The sequence below is a fragment of the Lactuca serriola genome, chromosome 4 (assembly GCF_051521515.1).
Source record: "Lactuca serriola cultivar US96UC23 chromosome 4, Lser_US96UC23_V15, whole genome shotgun sequence".
Classification (NCBI taxonomy): Eukaryota; Viridiplantae; Streptophyta; class Magnoliopsida; order Asterales; family Asteraceae; genus Lactuca; species Lactuca serriola.
The window spans coordinates 154,504,684-154,527,272 of NC_136411.1; the positions used below are offsets into that span (position 1 = coordinate 154,504,684).

General features: G+C 34.4%; 4 protein-coding genes and 1 long non-coding RNA gene across 6 annotated transcripts in view; 3 read left to right on the plus strand and 2 right to left on the minus strand.

Moving 5' to 3' along the window:
• The window catches only part of LOC145100401 (uncharacterized), a 106,042-nt gene that overhangs the window by 52,101 nt on the left and 31,352 nt on the right, over positions 1-22,589 (minus strand). The window lies entirely within an intron of this gene.
• LOC145102786 (GATA transcription factor 24-like) lies at positions 915-3,519 on the plus strand. The gene is made up of 8 exons (XM_079040257.1): positions 915-1,219; positions 1,544-1,873; positions 1,945-2,034; positions 2,108-2,241; positions 2,317-2,445; positions 2,569-2,674; positions 2,896-2,979; positions 3,092-3,519. The coding sequence occupies exons 2-8, from the start codon at positions 1,583-1,585 to the stop codon at positions 3,146-3,148; spliced, it is 891 nt and encodes a 296-aa protein (XP_078896383.1). The 5' UTR covers positions 915-1,219; positions 1,544-1,582; the 3' UTR covers positions 3,149-3,519.
• MNS1 (alpha-mannosidase 1) lies at positions 4,978-9,094 on the plus strand. 2 transcript variants are annotated; one of them, XM_079040258.1, is made up of 14 exons: positions 4,978-5,429; positions 6,077-6,124; positions 6,249-6,425; positions 6,580-6,692; positions 6,777-6,842; positions 6,983-7,154; positions 7,250-7,339; positions 7,439-7,563; positions 7,646-7,711; positions 7,801-7,909; positions 7,988-8,086; positions 8,150-8,230; positions 8,307-8,483; positions 8,560-9,094. In XM_079040258.1, the coding sequence occupies exons 1-14, from the start codon at positions 5,271-5,273 to the stop codon at positions 8,809-8,811; spliced, it is 1,734 nt and encodes a 577-aa protein (XP_078896384.1). In that variant the 5' UTR covers positions 4,978-5,270; the 3' UTR covers positions 8,812-9,094. The 2 variants fall into 2 exon arrangements, with proteins under 2 accessions (XP_078896384.1, XP_078896386.1); XM_079040260.1 differs by having other exon boundaries at positions 8,313-8,483.
• Positions 11,717-18,804, plus strand: ACA9 (autoinhibited Ca(2+)-ATPase 9). Its single transcript, XM_079040262.1, has 30 exons — positions 11,717-11,986; positions 12,429-12,545; positions 12,647-12,686; positions 12,800-12,915; positions 13,012-13,143; positions 13,237-13,326; positions 13,441-13,510; positions 13,611-13,681; positions 13,769-13,852; positions 13,941-14,018; positions 14,098-14,253; positions 14,357-14,439; positions 14,534-14,642; positions 14,724-14,779; positions 14,849-14,975; positions 15,070-15,207; positions 15,297-15,362; positions 15,454-15,552; positions 15,623-15,733; positions 15,816-15,983; positions 16,062-16,121; positions 16,228-16,392; positions 16,526-16,642; positions 16,719-16,817; positions 16,882-17,120; positions 17,195-17,240; positions 17,324-17,452; positions 18,088-18,195; positions 18,269-18,360; positions 18,455-18,804. The coding sequence occupies exons 1-30, from the start codon at positions 11,822-11,824 to the stop codon at positions 18,558-18,560; spliced, it is 3,237 nt and encodes a 1,078-aa protein (XP_078896388.1). The 5' UTR covers positions 11,717-11,821; the 3' UTR covers positions 18,561-18,804.
• On the minus strand, positions 18,684-21,080 carry LOC145102788 (protein MANNAN SYNTHESIS-RELATED 2-like). Its single transcript, XM_079040261.1, has 6 exons — positions 20,507-21,080; positions 20,151-20,289; positions 20,000-20,070; positions 19,823-19,908; positions 19,147-19,720; positions 18,684-19,077 (listed from the first exon to the last, which is right to left on the minus strand). Exons 1-6 carry the CDS (start codon positions 20,615-20,617, stop codon positions 18,805-18,807), a joined length of 1,254 nt encoding a protein of 417 aa, XP_078896387.1. The 5' UTR covers positions 20,618-21,080; the 3' UTR covers positions 18,684-18,804.

The following is a 22,589-nucleotide window of genomic DNA, read 5'->3' on the forward strand; positions in this document are numbered from 1 at the left end:
AAATTATATTATTTCTTATGCTTATGGTGTTTTCGGGGTTGCCGCGTTGATGGGGGTCGGGCGAGTCGTAAATATGTTGGTTGGATAAGGGACGTAGTAAGGATTGAGGGAAGTATCAGGTAGGTATCAGAAAGTCTCAACAGGTTGTATGCAATAATTCCAGTGGTTCACAAGCGGTTGTTAGAGTTGTGATTCTCAGGTTGGAAATTCCTTATGCAGTCGTAAGTCACAAAAATTCTTGGTGATTGTATCAAGTGGGTGCCTTGGTGGGAGTACATTGGAGTCGGTAAGGGTTGGATGTATCACAAAAGTTCATGGTTTGATCCTCGTTGCTAGCAGTGGTCGGTAATGGCATAGCAAAGAGTCAATGGTGTTAAGATTTTGGGTTCATCATATGGTTTGATTTTGGGATAAGTTCGCGGTCAATGTATCTTAAGACAATGGCGACGTTCAGTAGTTCGCCGGAGACTATGGTGATGACGACATCAGAACTTAAAAGGGAGATTATAACAAACATTTCAAACTTCTGGTGTCTTCAACGATTGCAAATGCAAATGATAAAAGAAAGGGGAAAGGAGAAAGAAGATGAACTAATGATGGGTGAAGTGATGGCAATGGTGGCTCTGGCGACCCATCTCTCTCTAGCTCCAAAGATGAACTTAAGAAAATGAATGATGAGGATTGAAAGGTATGGGTAATATTAGAACAAAGGGTATGTTGTGTTGGGGTCATTTTTCGTTTTTATTTTTTTTCTTTTAAATTATTAATAGCAAACAAATCAAAAAATATAAAAAAATAGAAATATAAAATTAGTTCGTCATACACGGCCCAAATTCATTTTTAACATCCTAAAACATTATCCTTCACACCGGATAAATTGATTGACAGAGAAACAATAGTCAATTAACTACAATAATAATGTTGAAGAACTAAACATTGATTTATATTTGGTTTATTCACTTTTCAATATCATCATCAAGGGGAAATCATAAACAGTCGCAGGTGCGTCGATAGAAACCCTAATCAAACCTCTCATAAAAAATTCATCTTCGAACCCCTTCTGTCCTCTTCGTCCTGAAATTCCATGGTAGCTCCATTTCAAATCCTTCCGTTGAAACCGAGGAAAACCAACAAAAAAGCTAGACTTTTGGTGGATCCTGCAAATGCCTTTCTCGTATTAAAGTAACCACAACGGATAGTTGCCTAGCCTGATCGCCGAGTAAGTGTATCACTGTCCACATTACTTGAGTGTTCGTGTGTGATACTTTGTTCTTTTGTTGGTAATCGAAGTATAATCTTTTGCAAAATGCCAAAATTACGACAATCTCCCTTCCCCTCGACCGATATCTGTTTGCCACTCTTAAGCACATTGGACTTATTAACTTTTTAAGAATGAGATTCACGAAGTAGGGTAATTTTTGTGCTACATGTGAGAAGGAATCTAACTTAATTGGAAATTTGGAAAGTACTAGACATGAAGTTGATTGATCATATACTGGATTTGATATGAATGCATAGTTATTGATGTTCTTTCATTAATCAGAATTCTGTAATCAATCGGATACAAAAAGTGTTTGGAGATATGGACGAGCTTCATGAGAACGAATCAGCAATGCAGATGACAGACAACAATCCAACATACCATCCGCACACACATTACATACAAGAGCAAGAACATGAAGTGATACATGATTTAAGTAATGGGAACATGATTGAGCATGAAGATCAGGATGATATTGGGTCTGATCCAGGAAACCTGTCATCAGATAACCATAATGCAATGATGGCACGTGGCAGCATCGAGGATACAAACCAGCTTACACTCTCTTTCCAGGGTCAGGTTTATGTGTTTGATTCAGTCTCTCCTGAGAAGGTATATGAATCTGTTTCACTTATGAGTCATGAGTTATGTAATAAAAAGAAATGAAGTTATATGTTGATCAGGTTCAAGCTGTTCTTTTACTACTGGGTGGGCGTGAAACATCCTCAAGCATGCCTTACATGTCATTAACCCATTATCAGCAGAGTAACAGGGTATGTAGTATGTATGAGTCAATGAGTGGAAGTTGAGTCGATACAATTTACCTTTTTTTATATTTTGGAACAGGATCTGGGAAGTACTCCACAACGGTTAAATGTCCCTCAGAGACTGGCATCACTGATGAGATTCCGTGAAAAGAGGAAAGAACGGAATTTTGAGAAGAAAATTCGTTACACTGTTCGCAAGGAAGTGGCACTCAGGTAATATCATATAATCATATGTGATTATTTTGAAATTTGAAAATGTGGTTATAATGGGATATTGTTTGATTGTAGGATGCAAAGGAATAAAGGGCAATTTACTTCTTCAAAGGGTGTCCATGAAGATTCTGCAGCTACAAGTTGGGATTCAAACCAAGGTGGTTGGCACTCGGATGGTAGTGGTTCCCAGCATCAAGAAACCGCGTAAGGCAGCTTCCATATAATATAAATATATATATATACAGCTAAAAAAAAGAAAACAAAACCTTTACTTTATTTATCATGGTATGTGAGTTTGGAATGTGAATATATGTATGTGATTGTCAGGTGTAGGCATTGTGGGATCAATGAGAAATCTACTCCATTGATGCGCAGAGGACCTGATGGACCTAGGACACTCTGTAATGCATGTGGCTTGATGTGGGCAAATAAGGTGGCTTCTTTTCTTTTTTGATTCAGTGCATTTTATAACCACTTTCACCAACATTATATTTGACACGAGTTATTGCTATAAATTGTTACCAAAGCTAACCATAATGTTATTATCTATTAATAGAAGAGTTGCTTACAAAAGGGTATTAAAACTAGAAAAACCTAATTTGAACCTGTCATTAATTGTTAATTGTTAATTGTTATGAATATGATGATATGTAGGGAACTTTAAGGGATTTGTCAAAGGCAGTTGCAGCAACTCCTGTGGGAAAGAGTCCCTCTTTGAACCAACGACATGAGGATGAGGTGGGGTTTTATTTTATAAATTATATACTAATAAATATACAGATTTTATTATAATTATGAATTATAGTTGACCCTACTCAACTGCTTGACACTGACTGTAAATGTAATGCAGAATGGAAACATGGATTCTGAACAAACGGTGGTTACAGGAAACAGTCATGATTCATAATCATAAGTCAAAAGTCTGTTGCTAATGTGCGCAAGATTTGGTGGTTACTTACTTGTGAGTTGTGAGGAGAGTGAGTCTGTTGCTAATATGCGCAACTGCAAAGCAAGGTTACGTGAGATTGAAAAGTAGGGAAAGACGAATTTGCCATGAGAGAGAGAGAGAGAGAGAGAGAATATGTGAATTTGAGGTGAAAGAAAGGGGGAGGGCCCATTGAGATCTCAGATTTAGATCGCTTTGAAGAAACGGAATATCACCGATTGTAGGCAAGGAATTAACTTAAATTCACATCATATCTGTAAGACTGTAACTGCAGATCTAATTCAATTTTATTATTATTATTTAAGTCGGCAGCCACCAATTATTCTTTTTAATCCTTTTTCTTTTGCATATTCTTTGATTTATGGAGGGGCAAACTCAAAGTATTTGTTAGAGTAGTGTTTTTAAGCCACGTGGGTGGGTTCTATCTTTAACTATGTTATAGTAGGTAACTCAAACTTGTTAATGTTTTCAACCATGTTATTAACTAAAAAGAAAATCAAAGACGAATTATATAACGCATTTGAATGTTGTGGGTGTTTATATGGTCATCAGCGTATACCTTAATTCCGGTAACAATTATGATCTACTTTTTAATTGTCGGTCGTAACATTGGTTAATAAAGATGTCGGTGTGGTTTTATTATTTTTATTTTTTATTTTTATTGTCATGATAAAACAAATAAACACATTTTACGGGAGAACATGCTTGAGGCCGGTAGATTTCATATCAACTTAACCTATTTTTGCACTTTTACATCATTTTTTTCATTCGTCCTACAAAATTGATGTTGATGGATGTCATGTCATATTTTATTACATTTTTATTTAATTTTAAATATTTTAATGGGTCATGCATAGTAACTAACGTTATAACTCTAAGATTTATAGATATTGTTCAAAAGAATTAGTTTTACCGTCCAAAAAGGAATTGCGGCACAACTAGTTGCTCGTTTACCAGCTACGTCTATGTAAAACTTTGTTTTTTAATTAATTTATAATGGTATTTTAATATCTAAAAAAATTATATATATATATATATATATATATATATATATATATATATATATATATAATACATTATTTGTTGGGAATTAAAAACTATAGTTTTGAAATAACTTTTATAAATTGTTAATAAATATATGATTTAATAATTAAAAAAGAAAAGGATGCGGAAAAACCATGACTCACGGCAAACATACCACACTTTTCAATGGGGGTCGATACGGTGTTTACCGCACACCGCATTATATCACAGTGTGCGGTACATTGCACACCATGTGGTCTGGGGCTAGGTTAAGACGAAAAACAAAATATTTAAAAACCTATTTGGATTCATATGTGTGAGGTTGACAACCACCCAAACAATCTAACTCTTCTGAAATCTTCTACTGTAATATAAAACATTGATTTCTTACCGTATTCCACTCCTTCTAATCTTAGTTTATCAAAACTCCTCCGAGTTTTGATAGTGAAAAAGAAATTCAAGAAACAAATGTAGGTGTGAGTGTTTGGAGAGTGGGGTGGGGTGGGGGTAGGGTGGGTTATAAATCCGTTCAATAAAATATTAAAAAAACAGTAAAATAATCTTTTCAATTTTAACAGGTATCAAAATCCACAACCTGTTTAAAAAAAATAAAAGTTGAAATTTTACAATCACACGTACTATAACTACAAAGTTAACAAACCATAAGTTAACAAACCATAAGAACCAAATTAACAGTTTTTTCAATATATATATAAATACTACTATAAGAAAAAGTAAAAGTACATGTAGATATATAAGAATAAAAAAATATTGGGTAATCAGTCAATTGAATTGGTGTGTTCCGTTGTCCTCATTGTCGTCGTCTTCTTTTCCTCCATCTCCGCCTTGCTCCGTTTCCTCCGGCGACAACACAGATTCATCCGAATTCGGGAGAGGCTGCCAACCAGATCCATCTTTCCATTTGTTCCACCCACTTCTCTTTTTAACCAGCCGTAAGCCTGTAACATGCAGTCGGAATTTGTTTTGCTTTTCTCACACCACTTGTAGGTTAGGGTTCTATTTAACTAATCCGAGCATTGTTAAAAGATAGAGAGAAAAAATGGCAAGGACCAGGTCGTCCTCATCGTCGACGACATGGAGGTACGTGAATCCGGCCTATTACTTGAAACGACCCAAACGTCTTGCTCTACTCTTCATGGCCTTCGTATCTGTCTCTTTCTTCGTGTGGGATCGCCAAACTCTAGTCCGAGAACATGAGGTATGGTGTATATATAATCATGTGTATCTATCTACTTTTTTTCGTTTCGAATTCCGTTCATTTGTTGTCAGATCTACTTCTTTATAGCGAAACAAGTACTGCATCAATTTTCTCTAATGTAAACGAGTCAAGATCTTTCCCCGGGCCACCATCTACTTTTATAAAAAAAACGCATCGTGATTTGAATTCAACTCATTTGAAGAGATACATTTTCTGTATTGCCAAAAAAAAGAGCTACCTTGGCTTTGATATCAAATCGGGTGCTTTCTTCTACTCCATTAAAGTACCATGTATGGCATCTGAATATAAAATTCCATCTCTCTTTGCCCACAACTTCTTGTTTCCAACTATGTTGTGACGATAAGTATGCAAATTTTGGTAATGGCACAAACAGGGATATAATCATGGGCAAAGAAAGCTGGAATTTTCCATTATTACGAATGCCATTTCTCTTTATTATGCAATGCATCTGAGATGCTCTTTAAGTGCCACCGACATGTACAGTACTTCTGGAATTATGATACTTGATGTATGCAACATGCTACCAAAATTCGTTGACATTAGCATTAACCTAAATTCAAATGGATTAGTTAGTTTTAACCTACTTGCTTTGTTGCTAATATATAAAAACTTCCACTGAATGGCAGGATGAGCTCTTTAAGTTAAAATCAGAACTGCTTCAGTTGCAAAATCAGGTAACATATTGTGATTTTCTTCAAATTATTTGTAACTGGCTTTTGTTTTCTTGAATTCCTTTTAGTGCTTTCCAGTTTACAGTTACATAATCATGCATTGACTACTTATATTGACGTCTTGCAGCTAGAAGAATTAAAGCCTGATGAAAACATAGCTAAGAAGATCAACACAACAAGCAAAAATCTTGATGATCTTCCAATTGATCCCATTGAGAATCAACGAAGAGAAAAAGTAAAAGATGCTATGGTTCATGCTTGGACATCATATGAAAAATATGCATGGGGCCATGATGAACTCCAGGTACATCATCATTTCTAATTCTGACAGACAAGTGTTATCCAATAATCTCTAGGCTTTATAGATACCATTATCTTTTATGTTAGTTTGAGTTTACCTTCTTTTCTTAATACAAAACCTCCAAAAAAAAACTTTTTTTTTTTTTTTTTTTGGCTAGCCACAATCCAAGAATGGTGTTGATAGCTTTGGTGGTCTTGGTGCGACTTTAATCGACTCTCTTGATACATTATATATAATGGGTCTTGATGAGGAGTTCCAAAGGGCAAAAGAGTAAGATTCAGTAACTCTGTTCTTTAAAGCTCTTTCAATAAGACATGTTCCTTGTTTTGAGTCTAACAAGATAATGTATGACAGGTGGATTACAAATTCTTTGGACTTCAATAAGAACTATGATGCCAGTGTGTTTGAAACAACCATAAGGTTGCTTTGTAAGGTTTAATATATTGTTCTTGTTTATAATATTGCCTTGAATTCAGGCAGTTTCCTGACTCTATTATTATAAGATGAGGTGCATTTAATTGTTTGATCTTTGAAGTATCTAACCCTTTGTTTTTCAACAGAGTTGTAGGTGGGCTCCTGAGTGCATATGATCTATCTGGGGAGCATGTTTTTCTTGAAAAGGCTAAAGACATAGCTGATAGGTTGCTTCCTGCATGGGATACTCCTTCTGGTATCCCCTACAACATTATCAACTTGGTTAATGGTAATCCACATAACCCTGGTTGGACTGGGGTAAGTTCCAACATTCATCCATTGACATGTGTTATGCATACTATATTTAGGACAAGACAAGAGGGCATTTTAGTCATTTCCTTCTCTTTTCTCAGGGTGACAGTATCCTAGCAGATTCAGGCACAGAGCAGCTGGAGTTTATAGCACTAAGCCAAAGAACAGGAGACCCAAAGTATCAACAAAAGGTATTTGTTTTCATGGTGTCATTTTATGTATTATCATATATATACAAGAATATGATTGGAAACTTTGACAACATCTTATTTTATATGGTAATGATTCAGGTAGAGAATGTTATTCGTGAGCTGAATAAGACATTCCCTGCTGATGGATTGCTTCCCATCTATATAAACCCACACAAAGGGACAACATCATACTCCACCATTACTTTTGGGGCCATGGGAGACAGGTACTTAATAATATTCTTTGTATTAATTGTTTTCTTATGATCTTCAATATATTAAGTTTTGTAAAAATGTAACTTTGTGCAGTTTCTATGAGTATTTACTTAAAGTGTGGATACAAGGAAACAAAACTGCAGCTGTGAAGCCCTATAGGTGAGTTAGTAATTGTAATTGTAGCTAAAATTACAACTGTAGCTGTATATAATATATATATAAAACAAACTAATGAGTTATTAAAACAGAGACATGTGGGAGACATCAATGAAAGGCTTATTAACCTTGGTACGAAGAACCGAACCATCATCTTTTGCATATATATCTGAGAAGATCGGAAGCTCTCTAATTGATAAGGTAAGAGTGAAGAAGAAGATTTGATTGTTTGAGTTTGAGAATCGGTTAGAGATTATAATTTGTTGAAAACATTTTCAGATGGATGAGCTGGCGTGCTTTGCTCCAGGAATGATAGCATTAGGATCATCTGGTTATGGTCCTGATGAATCCTCAAAGTTCCTGAATTTGGCAGAAGAGGTGTGTTATTTTTGTTGTTTTTTTAGTAGCTTAATAATTTTGATGTGTCTTATTTATTTGCAGCTTGCTTGGACATGCTATAACTTTTATCAGTCCACACCAACAAAGTTGGCTGGAGAAAACTACTTCTTCCATTCAGGGCAGGTTAGTTATTTCACATATCATGATGATGTGTTGTTTTATTTTAAGGAGGTATTTTTACTTTATTAAGTGCTTAAAGTTACAGGACATGAGTGTGGGCACATCATGGAACATATTGAGGCCAGAAACAGTTGAATCACTCTTCTATTTGTGGCGTTTGACTGGTAATAAGACATACCAAGAATGGGGTTGGAACATATTTCAAGCATTTGAAAAGAATTCCCGTGTGGAATCTGGATATGTTGGATTGAAGGATGTAAGTCATTAATTAATTAATTACACTCGGATTTATATTGTATACGAGTTTGATTTTGTTGTGTTTATTTTTGCAGGTGAATACAGGTGTGAAAGACAATATGATGCAGAGTTTCTTTCTTGCAGAAACACTGAAATATTTGTATCTTTTATTCTCACCACCTTCAGTGATACCTTTAGATGAATGGGTTTTCAACACAGAAGCCCACCCACTAAGAATTGTGACACGTGTTGATTCACCAGAAGCCTCCAATTCCAAACAGGGTACATCATCTAATAATAATATTAGGATACGTGCTAGGAAAGAAGGTCGTTTTGACAAGCCATAGGGAATTTCAGAACAACATAACACATATGTTGTTATTTTTAATATATTGTAAAAGAGATGTACTTTTTTCTTCATATTTTTTTTTTTGAATGTGATACAGGGTAGATACAGCATTGCCCCTCTATATAGGACCGGGAGAGGGGGAATTATTGTATTTTTTATATTTTATAGTTATATGTATACTTGAAGCGGATAACATGCAATTAGACGGTCATTATTTACTTTGTGGTAAACCTTGAAGCACTGCATGTGCATGCAATATGTCATCTTTTACAATTACTTCATTTATTGAACTTGTTAAGTATTGTAGTTTATTTTTGCATCTGCTCCATTGGTTTTAGGAGAGCTGACAACTCTTTCTTTATATACCATCATGGATTTGAGACTATTGATCTGCTCCTTTATGTTGATGATATTATTCTCACCACATCCCTCATTACTCGTTTGTCCTTTGAGTTCTCCATGAAGGACTTAAGACCTCTCTTCTTTCTCGGTATTGATGCTTCCTGGACTGCCAAGGGACCTTTCTTGTCAAAGACAGACTTCGCGGAAAAAAAACAAAAAAATCTCTCTTGCGTTGACATGTCCACAAGCAATCCATGCAATATTGTAACAAACACCAAGTCTAAGCTTTCCCTTGATGGTAAGCATGTGGCTGATCCTACTCTACATAGGAGTCATGCAAGTGCCTTGCAATAAAGCATGTTGCTAACCATGTCCAATATAGGAGTTTTGCAAGTGCCCTGCAATATCTAATCTTCATTCATCCAAATATCTCTTATGATGTTTAGCATATATGCGCGATCCTTAAGAACCGCATTTACTTGCGAGAAAAATCATCAAATAACCAAAAGGAGAGGAGTGTTTGAAGCAAATCACCATGAAAAACACAATTTTATAAAATGACCACGACTTCCGCAGAGAGGGGCTTTGCGGAAGTCCTTATGTTTTGAGGAACAAGAAAACTCTCTAAGAAAATGACGTGGTGGGAGAAAAAAACAAAAAAAATTATAAAATTTTAATTCCGCAGAGGGTGCATCGTTCCATAGAGATGCCCTCTGCGGATCTATACCTCAAAGGTGTACCTCTGAGGAATTGTTCTTCACTAAAACATGGACTAATAATGATTTTGCTATTTGTTTTTTCTAAATCTAACGAGGTATCAGCATTTAGCACATATCATTAATTCAAAATAACAATTTAAAATATAAAACTATGTTTCTAAGAAATAGACTTAGAATTTAGCGAAGAAATAAGTCATGTTTTAGCGAAGAACAATTCCTCAGAGGTACTCAGAATAACAGATTCGTAGAGGGCATCTCTGCGGAACTAAAATTTTATACTTTTTTTTTGTCTTTTTCCTCCGCCACATCATTTCCTCAGAACGTTTTCTTGTTCCTTGAAACATAAGGACTAGAACTCTGCGGAAGTCATGGTCATTTTTCTTGGTCATTTGCTTCAAACACTCCCTTCTTTTTGGTCATTTGATGAAGTTTCTCTTTTCTTGCCATCAAATGCATCTTGCGATACCTTCAGGACACTTCATCAAATGGTCTATTTCATTGTTTGTCTTAGATCGATCGTTTATTCTCTTACTCTGATGTTGATTGGGATGACTGTCTTTAGACCGGCCAATTCACTTTTGGTTTGTGTCAATCTTGTGACAAACTTGTCTCTTGGTCCTCCAAGCGACAACATATTGTCTCCCATTCCAACATTGAAGCTTAGTATTAGTAGTACTAGGAGTAGCAAATGTCGTTGAAGTTGAATGGCTATGCAACCTCTTACTCAATCCATCTTGTCCTTTATCTCGTACCACAGTTTGTATTGTGATAATATCGGTGTCATATACCTTGCATCTAACCCAGTTTAAAACCAAAGAACCAAAGAATGTGAAAATAAATTTACATTTTATTGGACATATTGTTGCACTTGGGCATTTGCTTGCATGTTCCATCCACACACCGGTTTGCAAATATATTTACTAAGGGACTACACAATTATTTCTAGACTTTTCAGAATAGTTAAGGGTGCGTTTGGTTATGGAAAATTTTCCATTTTTCTAGGAAAAATTTCCAAGAAAAACAGAAATTTTGAAAACGCGTTTGGTTCGTTCAGTTTTCCAAAGTTTTCTAATAAAATGAAAATTTTTAGTTTTCCAAATTGTATGTAAATTAGAAAAGTGATTTTTACAGTTTTCCAAATTTCTAAGATGGAAAATGAAAACTCAACCCGTTCTAACCAAACGTGTTTTCATTGAAAAGTGGAAATGAAAACTCAACCCTATTTTCTGAAAACATTTTCATAGAAAATGAAAACAGTTTTCCACAACCAAACACACCCTAAAACATTCGGGAACCTCTAAAACTCATGGTTGTATCAAGTATTTGTATTCTATTTTTGTTTTGATACATCTTGTATAGCATAGTGTCCATTATGTAAATCGATATATTATTTATACCAAAGCAATACCTCGCTAATCCTAGCGGGTATTTCCACAAACTAACAAAATTAATGGATTAATATCACTTGAATTTTGTTTTAATTGAGCTCCATCTTGCAGATTTTGTCACTATGTTTGAAAGATAATTAATAAATCAAACATACTTCGCATTTTTAAAAAAGAAACAAGACGACATGAATGGGTGTACTTATTTGAGTATTGGGTTTGCTATAAACGAATTTTTGGACATTTGATTTGAACTGATATGAGTATGAGGTGGTTATAAGGTGCCACGTGGTTTTGTTTGACAGTGTACAGCAAGAGCACACACACACACACTGTAAACTAACTATTATTAGTAACGCGTAATAAGTAGAAAACACAAAAAGCCGCTAAGATGGCGGTTGTCCTCTCCTTACTTTCTTTTTTCCATATCACTCTCATCATAACCCATCATCACTTCTCAGAATCATCTCCTTTGCTCTCTACCTCTATCTACATCACATCACTGTGTTTCTGTGTTTTTCAAAAGCCAACCTACACTCGCATTATCATCAGATAGATATCAATGACTACAACCGGAACCAACGCCTCTTCTTCATCCAACACTCCTCCTCCCGACATCGAAACTGGCGTTCTTCCTCCTATCAACGCCCCCGATGACGATTTTGACGATCCTTTCGACATCACCACCACCAAGAATGCGTCCACTGAGTCTCTCAGACGCTGGAGGGTACGTACGTAATTAAGCTTTTTCCAATCGTCATTCATCTTAAAAAAGATTACATTTTGTGTTCCATTGGTGATCGGGATATATATCATATCCTCACTTCAAAACGATGCACATGCAACCACAATCTTAAGACAAACTGACAAAATATTTACCTAACATATACATATCTTAATCGTTCCTATCTACTGTGTTGCGATTTGAGTTTATTTACCTCTTGAAAGGTCATACTTTTTTTTTATCATCCGTAACAACTTAATAACATCTAATCTAGTTATCTTTCCTTTTTGGATCTGAAAGTGATGTACATGTGATCGTGAGAGTGTGAGTATTCAGATCAATGTGGAGTGATATACTGAAATACTTAGATTACAACTACTGATATAGGTTTAGTAATTGAAGTGGGATTTTGAACTCATTGTAATTTATTGTCCTATATATACAGCAAGCTGCCCTTGTGCTTAATGCTTCACGTCGCTTCCGATACACATTGGACTTGAGAAAGAACGAAGAGCAGGAAAAAAGGAGAAGGATGATCAGGTCACATGCTCAAGTCATAAGGGTAATCTTGTCCATAATTTTGTAAATATATATATACCTTCCCAATCCCAAGTTTGGTTATATATATCACCTCTTAGTTAACATCTGATCACCTTCTGTTAGGCTGCATTGCTATTCAAATTGGCTGGAGAACAAGCAGTTGGTATTTGGTCCCTCAACTTCCCTTCTGATATAAATATAATCCCTTCTTATGTCGACCTAGCTACATTCTATATATAATTAATTTCACTCTATTTCCCCTTCATATATATGTAGTGCTTGGGCCCACTGTGATTCCTGCATCTCCAAGTTGTCGTTATGGGATTTCACTCGAGCAACTTGTTTCCATGACCAGGGACCATAATCTAACTTCTCTTCATCAATATGGAGGGGCAAGTTACTTACTTACTTACTTATCAAATATATTTTTCCTTCACTATCAATATTAAAAACCTCTTTTTTATATCTATACTTATATATATTTTCAGGTCCAAGGGTTATCTGAGATGTTGAAAATCAATCTGGACAGAGGAGTACAAAGAGATGAAGATGAATTAAGAAACAGGAGAAATGCCTTTGGATCTAATACTTATCCTGTGAAAAAAGGAAGAAGCTTCTTTGTATGTTATATCTCTATCTACAAAAAATATTTCTTCTTTGCTTTTATTTACAGCTGCAGCTGACCATGGCTATGTTAATTATGTTGACCACAGATGTTTCTCTGGGAAGCTTGGCAAGATTTGACACTTATTATATTGATAGTAGCTGCTGCAGCATCACTGGTGCTAGGAATAAAGACAGAGGCAAGTTTGAAATAATACTTTCTCATAGATATAATCATTCAGGAGTTTGTGATCATTATGACTCCTATTTGTTTCAGTTTTTATTTGAAGAGTTGTTGTAATTTCCTTCTGTAGGGTATTGAAGAAGGATGGTATGATGGAGGAAGCATCACATTTGCTGTTCTTTTGGTTATTTTTGTGACAGGTGAGGCAGTTTTTTTTTTTTTTTTTTTTTTTTTTGCATTGGTTATGATATCTAAAATGTACTTTCTCACATATATTGTTGTTTCTGTAAACTATAATAGCAACCAGTGATTATAGACAATCCCTGCAGTTTCAGAATCTAAATGAGGAAAAGAGAAATATACAGATAGAGGTTTGTGTGTTACGTTAATGAGTGAGATATTATTATTAGTATTATTCTACCTTTAGTTGTCTTCTTAACATATGCAAATTCAAGCAGATAACTAGAGATGGAAGAAGAGAGAAGATTTCAATATATGATATAGTTGTCGGTGATGTAATACCTCTAAAAATAGGTGATCAGGTAGGCTAATAAAATTTCATAAAGTTTTTAAGATACTTTTGACTTGTTTGACTCTTTATTAATTGTTGAATTTCCATGTTTCTTACAGGTCCCTGCTGATGGTCTCCTAATAAAAGGTCACTCACTAGCCATTGATGAATCCAGCATGACTGGGGAAAGCAAGATTGTAAGCTGGTTAGACCTCCTTTTTAAATAAAAAAAAATAATAAATTCAAATCTTTCTTACATTTCATCTCACTTTTTAGGCACACAAGGACCAAAAAACACCATTTCTGATGTCTGGCTGCAAGGTGGCAGATGGTGCTGGAACCATGATGGTAACTGGTGTGGGCATAAATACAGAATGGGGATTGTTAATGGCAAGCATTTCAGAAGACACTGGTGAAGAAACTCCATTACAGGTTTAAATATATATATATCTCATTTTATCTTATCACTATTTGTATTATATAATTTATATTCCATCAATGAAGTCAGATACGAATGAATAATGATGGTTGATAGGTACGCTTGAATGGTGTTGCAACATTTATAGGTATAGTTGGGCTTGCAGTAGCATTACTTGTACTTGGTGTCCTTTTGTTTAGGTAATTAAAATCTATTTTCTTATATTTTGTGATTGTGACTATATATATACTTTTTCTTTTAGTTTTTTTCTAATTATTGAAAGCTGTTGTTCAGGTTTTTCACTGGTAACTCAAGAAACCCTGATGGAACTATCCAGTTTGTCCATGGAAAGACCAGTGTTAGTGAAGCAGTTGATGATGCCATAAAAATTTTCACTGCTGCAGTAAGTTTCTTATGCATCTATCTATATATGTAGATTATCTCGGATCCTTTTGTGTTCTTAACTAATGGCTGAAGCATTTAGGTCACCATTGTGGTTGTTGCAGTTCCTGAAGGGCTTCCATTGGCTGTAACACTGACGTGAGTGTGTAATTAATTTTACAAATAAGTTAATTTTGGATTTTGATTTAAATTTTCTTGAATTTACAGGTTAGCATACTCGATGAAGAAGATGATGGCAGATAAGGCATTGGTGCGTAGACTCTCAGCTTGTGAAACTATGGGGTCTGCAACTACTATCTGCAGTGATAAAACTGGAACATTAACACTAAATCAGGTTAATTAGTTTTTTTTTAAATGTTATTTAACATAATTAGTCCTAATGTTTATATGATTATTTAAAAGTAAATGTTACATGTCACATGTCACAGATGACTGTAGTTGAGGCATATGTGGGACAAAAGAAAATTGATCCTCCTGAAGATGGCTTGCAATATCATTCGACTGTTTCCTCTTTGTTAAATGAGGGAATTGCACAGAATACAGCTGGCAGTGTTTTCTCCTCTAAGGTACTGTAAATCTTGTCATTTGTTTGTGTAGCTAGCTCTTTTATTTATTTATTAATATTAATATAATATTATCATTTCTTTGTTGATAGGATGGTGCATGTATAGAAGTTTCTGGGTCTCCAACAGAAAAGGCTATCCTCCATTGGGGTGTCAAGGTTCTATTTGCATGTTTTCTATTAAGTTTTATCTCTGTGTGTGAGTGTGTGTTTTAAGTTTATATAAATGAAAAATGACTTCACATTGCAGATTGGGATGAACTTTGATGTTGTCAGAAATCAATCCACCCTCCTACACGTCTCTCCTTTTAACTCAATAAAAAAACGAGGTGGCGTTGTATTACAAGGGGTGAGTGATTTTGTTTAATTAGAGTTCAAAAATAAATTTATTTTCTTATGATTTATGATCAACAACACAGGGGGACTCTCAAGTTCGTATACATTGGAAGGGAGCAGCTGAAATAGTATTGGCTTCATGCAAAGAATATGTTGACACAGATGGTTCCTTGCAGTCCATTGACAATGATATGGTGAGTAATTAGTGAAGTCCTTGTAGTTGACTATATTTACGTAATTCTTTACAACACATATTTTGAGGTATAATTTTTACAGGAATATTTTAAAAAAGCTATTGAGGAGATGGCTGCAAGAAGCTTGAGGTGTGTTGCAATTGCTTACAGAAACTATCATGTAGATGGTGTTCCTGTGGATGAAGAACAGCTAGCAGAATGGAATTTACCTGAAGATGATCTTGTTCTACTTTCTATTGTGGGTATAAAGGTACCCATCATATCTTCACTGTTTACAAAATTAAACCAATATTTTTTGTATTATTTTTACTGAGTTTATCTTGTGCAGGATCCTCCTCGAGTAGGTGTAAGAAATGCAGTAAAATTATGTACAGATGCTGGTGTGAAGGTTAGGTTTTGGTTTCTTACATATATTTAATGTTTCTAAATAAGAATGAAAAAAAAACAAGTGATTTATCTGTAGAAATTATATATGTATAATGTATTAATTATAGGTTCGGATGGTGACTGGGGATAATATTCAAACAGCAAAAGCAATTGCCATGGAGTGTGGAATACTTGATTCAGGTGAAGATGCAACAGAGCCAAATGTTATTGAAGGAAAGACATTTCGTGAGTATTCAGAGAAAGAAAGAGAATATACTTCCAAGCATATATCGGTGTGTTCTAAGATTTTGATACTTGTTATAATAATAATCAATGATTAAAGTGGTGAATTTTGATATATGTATGTGGATTTATTACTATTATATATATATATATATATATATATATATATATATATATATATAGGTGATGGGAAGATCTTCCCCTAGTGATAAACTATTACTTGTGCAAACACTTCGTAAGCTTGGGGAAGTTGTTGCTGTTACTGGAGATGGAACAAATGATGCCCCTGCACTTCATGAGGTTTAAATTTAATAATTTATCTTGTTTTTTTTTATATATTTATTTACCTTTTTTGTTTTGTATATATATACGTCAGGCTGATATAGGTCTTGCCATGGGCATTCAAGGAACTGAGGTTGCAAAAGAAAGCTCCGACATCATCATTTTGGATGATAATTTTGCTTCAGTTGTGAAGGTATGTGCAAAAGTTTGAATTTCTTGTTTGAACTTTTGTGTTGATTATTATGTTTCATATATAGGTTGTTCGGTGGGGCCGGTCTGTTTATGCAAATATTCAGAAATTTATCCAGTTCCAGCTTACAGTTAATGTTGCAGCACTTGTGATAAATGTTGTGGCAGCAATTTCTTCTGGAGATGTACCTTTGAACACTGTGCAGCTTCTTTGGGTTAATCTCATCATGGACACCCTTGGAGCTTTGGCATTGGCCACTGAACCTCCAACTGATCATCTTATGCATAGATCTCCTGTTGGCCGAAGGTATTCTTACATACATACATACATACATACATACATACATACATACATGAAGTTGACTCTCTTTTTTTCCTCAGGGAACCTCTTGTGACGAATATCATGTGGAGGAACTTGATTATACAGGTACAATTATCACAATATCTACCATTTTGATATTATGATCCTCATTCTTCATTACAATGATGAAAATGTCATGGATTTGACAGGCTTTATATCAAGTTGCAGTTCTTCTTGTCTTCAACTTCCGTGGTCTTGCCATTCTTAACTTAAAGAACAATGAACATGGAAATGCTGTGAAGAATACTTTGATATTCAATGGATTTGTCCTATGTCAAGTAAGGCATTTATGATTTATCCAACTTTAAGATTTAGAAGTATTATAGAACATGAGAATCCTTGTGCTCCTGTCCTTCATTTTGGTTGTTGTTAGGAAATGAGCTCAAAGATTCCCAACAACCCGACCATGACCATGAAAAATAAAATAAGGAAATTTGAACACAAAATATACGTGGAAAACTCCAAAACCTGAGAAAAATTCCAAGGCCTATAGAGAAAATTTCATTATATGACAAATTATTACAATCATTAAAACCAACCCCAATTACACTTGGTCTCCAAAGGTTTGACTCACATATCTACACTCTAACGTAAGAGAAGAAAGAAATTAAAAGTATATTTGACCAGGACACTTTAAAACCAAAGAATTGATCCCTTTTAGAGGAATGGAGTCCACTCCATCTTTTCTCTTGCCATTTATGTGGATGTAGGGCATTCACTTTTAATTTTAACAAAATCTCAGTGACTATGATTTACCAAAAAAAATGGCTGATATTTTCTTAAAAGCACTTGGACCATGTGACAGCTCTCTCCTTTAAATGACTAAATAAATAGTACAGCTCACTTCATTTATTACTCTTGTGTATTCCATTTAGATTAGCTGTTAATGTCCACATCCGGTTTGTAATTACAGATTTTCAACGAGTTCAATGCTCGAAAACCAGATGAAATGAATGTATTTTCTGGAGTGACTAAAAATTATCTTTTTATGGGCATAGTAGGAACAACCTTCATTCTTCAGGTAATTGTGAATTATATTTACATATACAAGTGCAGAATTTTGAGTATGGTAATTGTTGTTGCAAACAAAACAGGTCATGATTATTCAGTTCCTAGGAAAGTTCACATCAACAGTTAGACTTAGCTTGAATCTATGGATTCTCTCTATTGGTATTGGAATTTTCAGGTTAGTTCTGTTTTTTTTATTAATCATTAACATGGTTGAATAAAGAAGTAGATATAATTAACATTATTGATGATTACTTATTATGATCTTACAGTTGGCCTCTTGCAATTGCTGGAAAACTGATTCCAGTTCCAGAGACTCCATTGGCAAGAGTCTTCAGCAAACCATATCAACACTGCATTGCTTCTCGTAACCGCTGAATTTCATTCATTTTATTTTAATTCATTTCTTCATGTAGAAACAATTATGTTAAAGAACACTAGGCGATAAATTTTAATATCAAGGAGAAAAAAGAAATACAAAGGTGTGAAAACACTTGCACACACAAAAAAGTGTTTGAATGTAACAAAAAAAAAAGATAGTTATAGTTACATTACATAAATTGAAGACAATCACATTTGAACACTATATTTTAAGAAGAAGAAGAAGAAAAAAAAAATCAAACTAGCAGAAACATGAATAGGCCATGTGATTCTTCTTTGAAACATAACGTGAGACATAATTGGCAACAGAAGCAGAAGAAGCTGGAGGAATATTTGCAGGAACAAGTATTTGAGTCTTTCCTGTTGCTATTCTTTTTCCAGCAACATTTGCATAAAACAAACCTGAAATTGCTGGAACAAATACATCACTCTGTGAACATATGTAGAAGTCAATCACCTTCTCATATTCTGATTCAAGAAACTTTGACTTCTTGTCCATTGGCATTATTCCCTCCTGAAATATCAAATCAATCAATCACCCAATTCTAATTCAAATCAAATCAAGAAATTCAAATGATCTTACCTTTGTGTAAGATTTGGGGAAGAGGTCTTTTAAAGCATCAAGGCTGCTATCCCATCTTGATTGAGTCAGATATACAGCAGTATCTTTATCAAAACCAAGTTTTCTTAAAAACAATGCAATCTCTTGTGGACTATAACATTTCTTTGATCCAGCACTATTTCCTTGACAACCCTTGTGGTCTAACATGTCAAGCCTCAAGTCAACTGCTACAAATTGTCCATCTGATTTGCGACTTAGGGTTTTAAGTCGGTCAACCATTGAGTCAACCACTTCCTGAACATCTGGTTGAAGCTCAAGTGTTCCATATGTGGCCAAGCATCCGATTGAGTTGTCTTGTTGGATTTTCGACTTTTTCATGTTCACAGAAGGGAAGTATGTTGCTATCCTTACATTGCCTTTGCTTCTAAAAGCAGGTTCAATGTTTTCTGCAATGTAGTCTTCTGTGACTCGATTAGGAACCCTTAGAACAGCAAGATTCTTTGATGATAACTCTGAAGGTTGGGTTTTCACTACTTTCACCACTCCATCCAGGCTATTTACAAACTTCTCAATGTCATAAATGTCTCCAAAGTTTCTGGAAGATGCATCAAGTCAGTGAGTTAATACTTAATAACAACAAAAATGCTACCTTTAAATGGTAAGTGGAATATGAGAATATGAAGAGTAAATGAGTAACCTCCAATCACCAGGTTCACTTCCTCTAATGTCTGGAACTACAAGATTTGCCTTTAGGTATCTTGCGACTACCACTGCATCAGCAATCTGAGTTTGACAATCCGCCATGGTCAAACATTAGACCAGATGGAGATCCAGAAAGGAGGGAAAGAAACAAGATGAAGTCAACTCAACATACCTGGGAGACATGATATTCAGGTCCATTGGTTAAGGAGAAAGTGACAAATCCTTTGGATTCTTCTACCTCTTCTGCATAATTTGAAGGAAAGTTATAAACAGACACGAAGTTAACATAAGTTTGAATTAGTTATAGTCTGTTCTGTACTGACCTGAGTCTGGCTTAGACCAACAACGCTTGAGTCCACCGGATTCCTCCTTCCAAGGGCCATCGCCACCATTGCTAAGTGCAAAGCTCTGCTCCGAATCATTATTGTCATCAAAATGTTGAGTCGATCCTGCGTGGTTCACCTATAACAAAAAGACAATCTCCTCAATTATCATGAATGAGAAAAGGAGTACACTAGAATCTGAACTTTTTAGATCTAATAGCAGAAGGATGTTAGAGATATAGTGAAGCGAATTAGCAAATAAATGGATCAGAATGTATAATGAATGGATTCAATGGTCGATTACGAATGTGAAAACAGTGTATAGGCAAAAGCAAGAGTGAAAGAAAGAAGCATACATGGTGAGAAATGGGAGCATCAAAGTGATCGCGCTTAATCATGTTACCAAGCATTAGAAACATGGTGACTGTAAGCACCCCTGCGACGATCTGCCTCGGATCTATCCCCATTTTGCCTCAGATCCACTTCTTTTGGCTTCTGCTGTAATATTTATTCTAATTCTAGTTCTAATACTAATGCAGCCACCATGAAAATGGAGCTTGCTTCTGCTTGCAGTGCTTGTGCAAGACTAAAAGAATACCTCTTATAATATAGACCACAACGCCCAAACCCCAAAAGATAAAGACGGAGAGAGAAGAGAGAGGTGCTTCTTGGCTATAATATATTGATATTGTATTCCAAATGGTATCTTTTGTATCAGAGATTAAATATACAAAATCCCAAATGCCGACAGGGTAGTTGAGATGAGATGAGATGAGATTGGAAGTCTAGATTTTGATCAAATGAAATCTACCGCAGTTATTATTTATGAGTATCATCTATCATCATCATCATAGTCTTTTCTGTAAATGAAAAACCATACCTAAAACGTTCAATGATTAAAAACGAATAAAGAAAGATAAACCCTAATCTTTCATATCAAATGACAAGTGCTGTGGCTATTGTATATGCGGATCTTTTTTGTAGCACCGACACTCAACCATGTTAGTGAAGGCCCACAGCTCTGCCTCTAGGTGTGACTCAGTCAAGTGGAGCCCTTTTTTCCTTCTTTTGCTACAAGCAAACACATGACTTGTGGTTTACAAAGGTTTATAATTGTCTTTTCCTTCTTTTAATTGCCATAATCGTTAACCATTTTTCAGCTATTATGCTTCTGTTTTATTCATAAACAATATTAAATTCATCAATTAATTCTCTAAATACTAAATATTCTCATTGCATGGTGGTGACAAAAAAAAATTGTGTCTTAACAAGAATTATCAGTTATCATGTAGTAGTACATTTTTCTTGCAACATAATATATTGCAATTATTGTTTTTTTAGTTAAAACATATTAATAATATTTGAGACCTCCTACAAATAAAACGCCAAATCACAAAGATATTACATTAAAGATGATGTGTGCTTAAAGGCTAGAAAACTATGAAAGTAAATTAAATTTCTTATGTCTGTGATCATTGTGTTTTTTATTATTGTACAACACATACATCTCACTTTAGAAGTTAATAAATACAAATAACTTTTCTGTTAGCAATATCTAAATGATTGCAAATGACACGCATAATTTTCTAATTTTGAAATGAAAATAGAATAAAATTAAAGAATATAAGCTATATAAACATCATTGATGTCGAGGATTGTTATTCACTTCACGTGATTGATCTCGCATGAATTAAAATCATTAAAAAGTCATAAATCGAATATATATATATATATATATATATATATATATATATATATATATATATATATATATATATATATATATATTCGATTGTTTATGAATAAAGAAATGGACACGTGTCACCTGATCATTGGTTCCAACATATGTTGCCCTAATTGTTCATTTTCTATTGAACCTACTTCTATATATATATATATATAATTTTTTAAATAAAACAACTAGTATGAAATATATTTATGTCGCTCATCAAAATGGAACCTTTTCGAATAGTGATCTTGATTCGGCTTACAAGTCTACTATTCTTCGATTTAAATAAAATAAAATGCTTTATAATATTATTATTGAGGAGGTCTATAATCTCAATTCTAAACCAAAACAAAATTTTGATCATCATTTTTATCTTGGTCGAGTAAGCTTACCTTAGCTAAGCAGCTTATTTTTTTTCCAAAATCTCACTAAATGGGAATTTTTTACACGCTTTCAAGTATACGTTTAGTATTAACCAAGTGCTTTCTCTATGTATTACCATTTTATTTATATATATTACTATATTGAGATTGAGATGTTTAATTAAACATAAAAGAATAATCAAAATATTTATAAAACGTGGGAATAAATGCAAATAAAAAAACTGAAATTATAGTCTTAAAAAAGGAGAATGCACTCGGTAGGCCCGATTTTGCTTTAATGAAATAAATAAATAATACTCAACTTTGAAATATGATAGGCCTACTCAT

Bases quoted from the DNA above. Each gene is read 5' to 3' on its own strand.
- LOC145102786 (XM_079040257.1), top strand. From the start codon at position 1,583: ATGGACGAGCTTCATGAGAACGAATCAGCAATGCAGATGACAGACAAC. The intron at 2,242-2,316 runs GTAATATCATAT...GTTTGATTGTAG, and splicing joins CGCAAGGAAGTGGCACTCAG to GATGCAAAGGAATAAAGGGC. The intron at 2,675-2,895 runs GTGGCTTCTTTT...GATGATATGTAG, and splicing joins GCTTGATGTGGGCAAATAAG to GGAACTTTAAGGGATTTGTC.
- MNS1 (XM_079040258.1), top strand. From the start codon at position 5,271: ATGGCAAGGACCAGGTCGTCCTCATCGTCGACGACATGGAGGTACGTG. The intron at 6,426-6,579 runs GTACATCATCAT...TTTTTTGGCTAG, and splicing joins GGGGCCATGATGAACTCCAG to CCACAATCCAAGAATGGTGT. The intron at 6,843-6,982 runs GTTGCTTTGTAA...GTTTTTCAACAG, and splicing joins GTGTTTGAAACAACCATAAG to AGTTGTAGGTGGGCTCCTGA.
- ACA9 (XM_079040262.1), top strand. From the start codon at position 11,822: ATGACTACAACCGGAACCAACGCCTCTTCTTCATCCAACACTCCTCCT. The intron at 12,687-12,799 runs GTATTTGGTCCC...ATATATATGTAG, and splicing joins GGCTGGAGAACAAGCAGTTG to TGCTTGGGCCCACTGTGATT. The intron at 16,122-16,227 runs GTTAGGTTTTGG...TATTAATTATAG, and splicing joins GTACAGATGCTGGTGTGAAG to GTTCGGATGGTGACTGGGGA.
- LOC145102788 (XM_079040261.1), bottom strand. From the start codon at position 20,617: ATGGGGATAGATCCGAGGCAGATCGTCGCAGGGGTGCTTACAGTCACC. The intron at 20,290-20,506 runs GTATGCTTCTTT...TTTTTGTTATAG, and splicing joins ATGCTCCCATTTCTCACCAT to GTGAACCACGCAGGATCGAC. The intron at 19,909-19,999 runs GTATGTTGAGTT...TGTCAAACTCAG, and splicing joins CTGAATATCATGTCTCCCAG to ATTGCTGATGCAGTGGTAGT.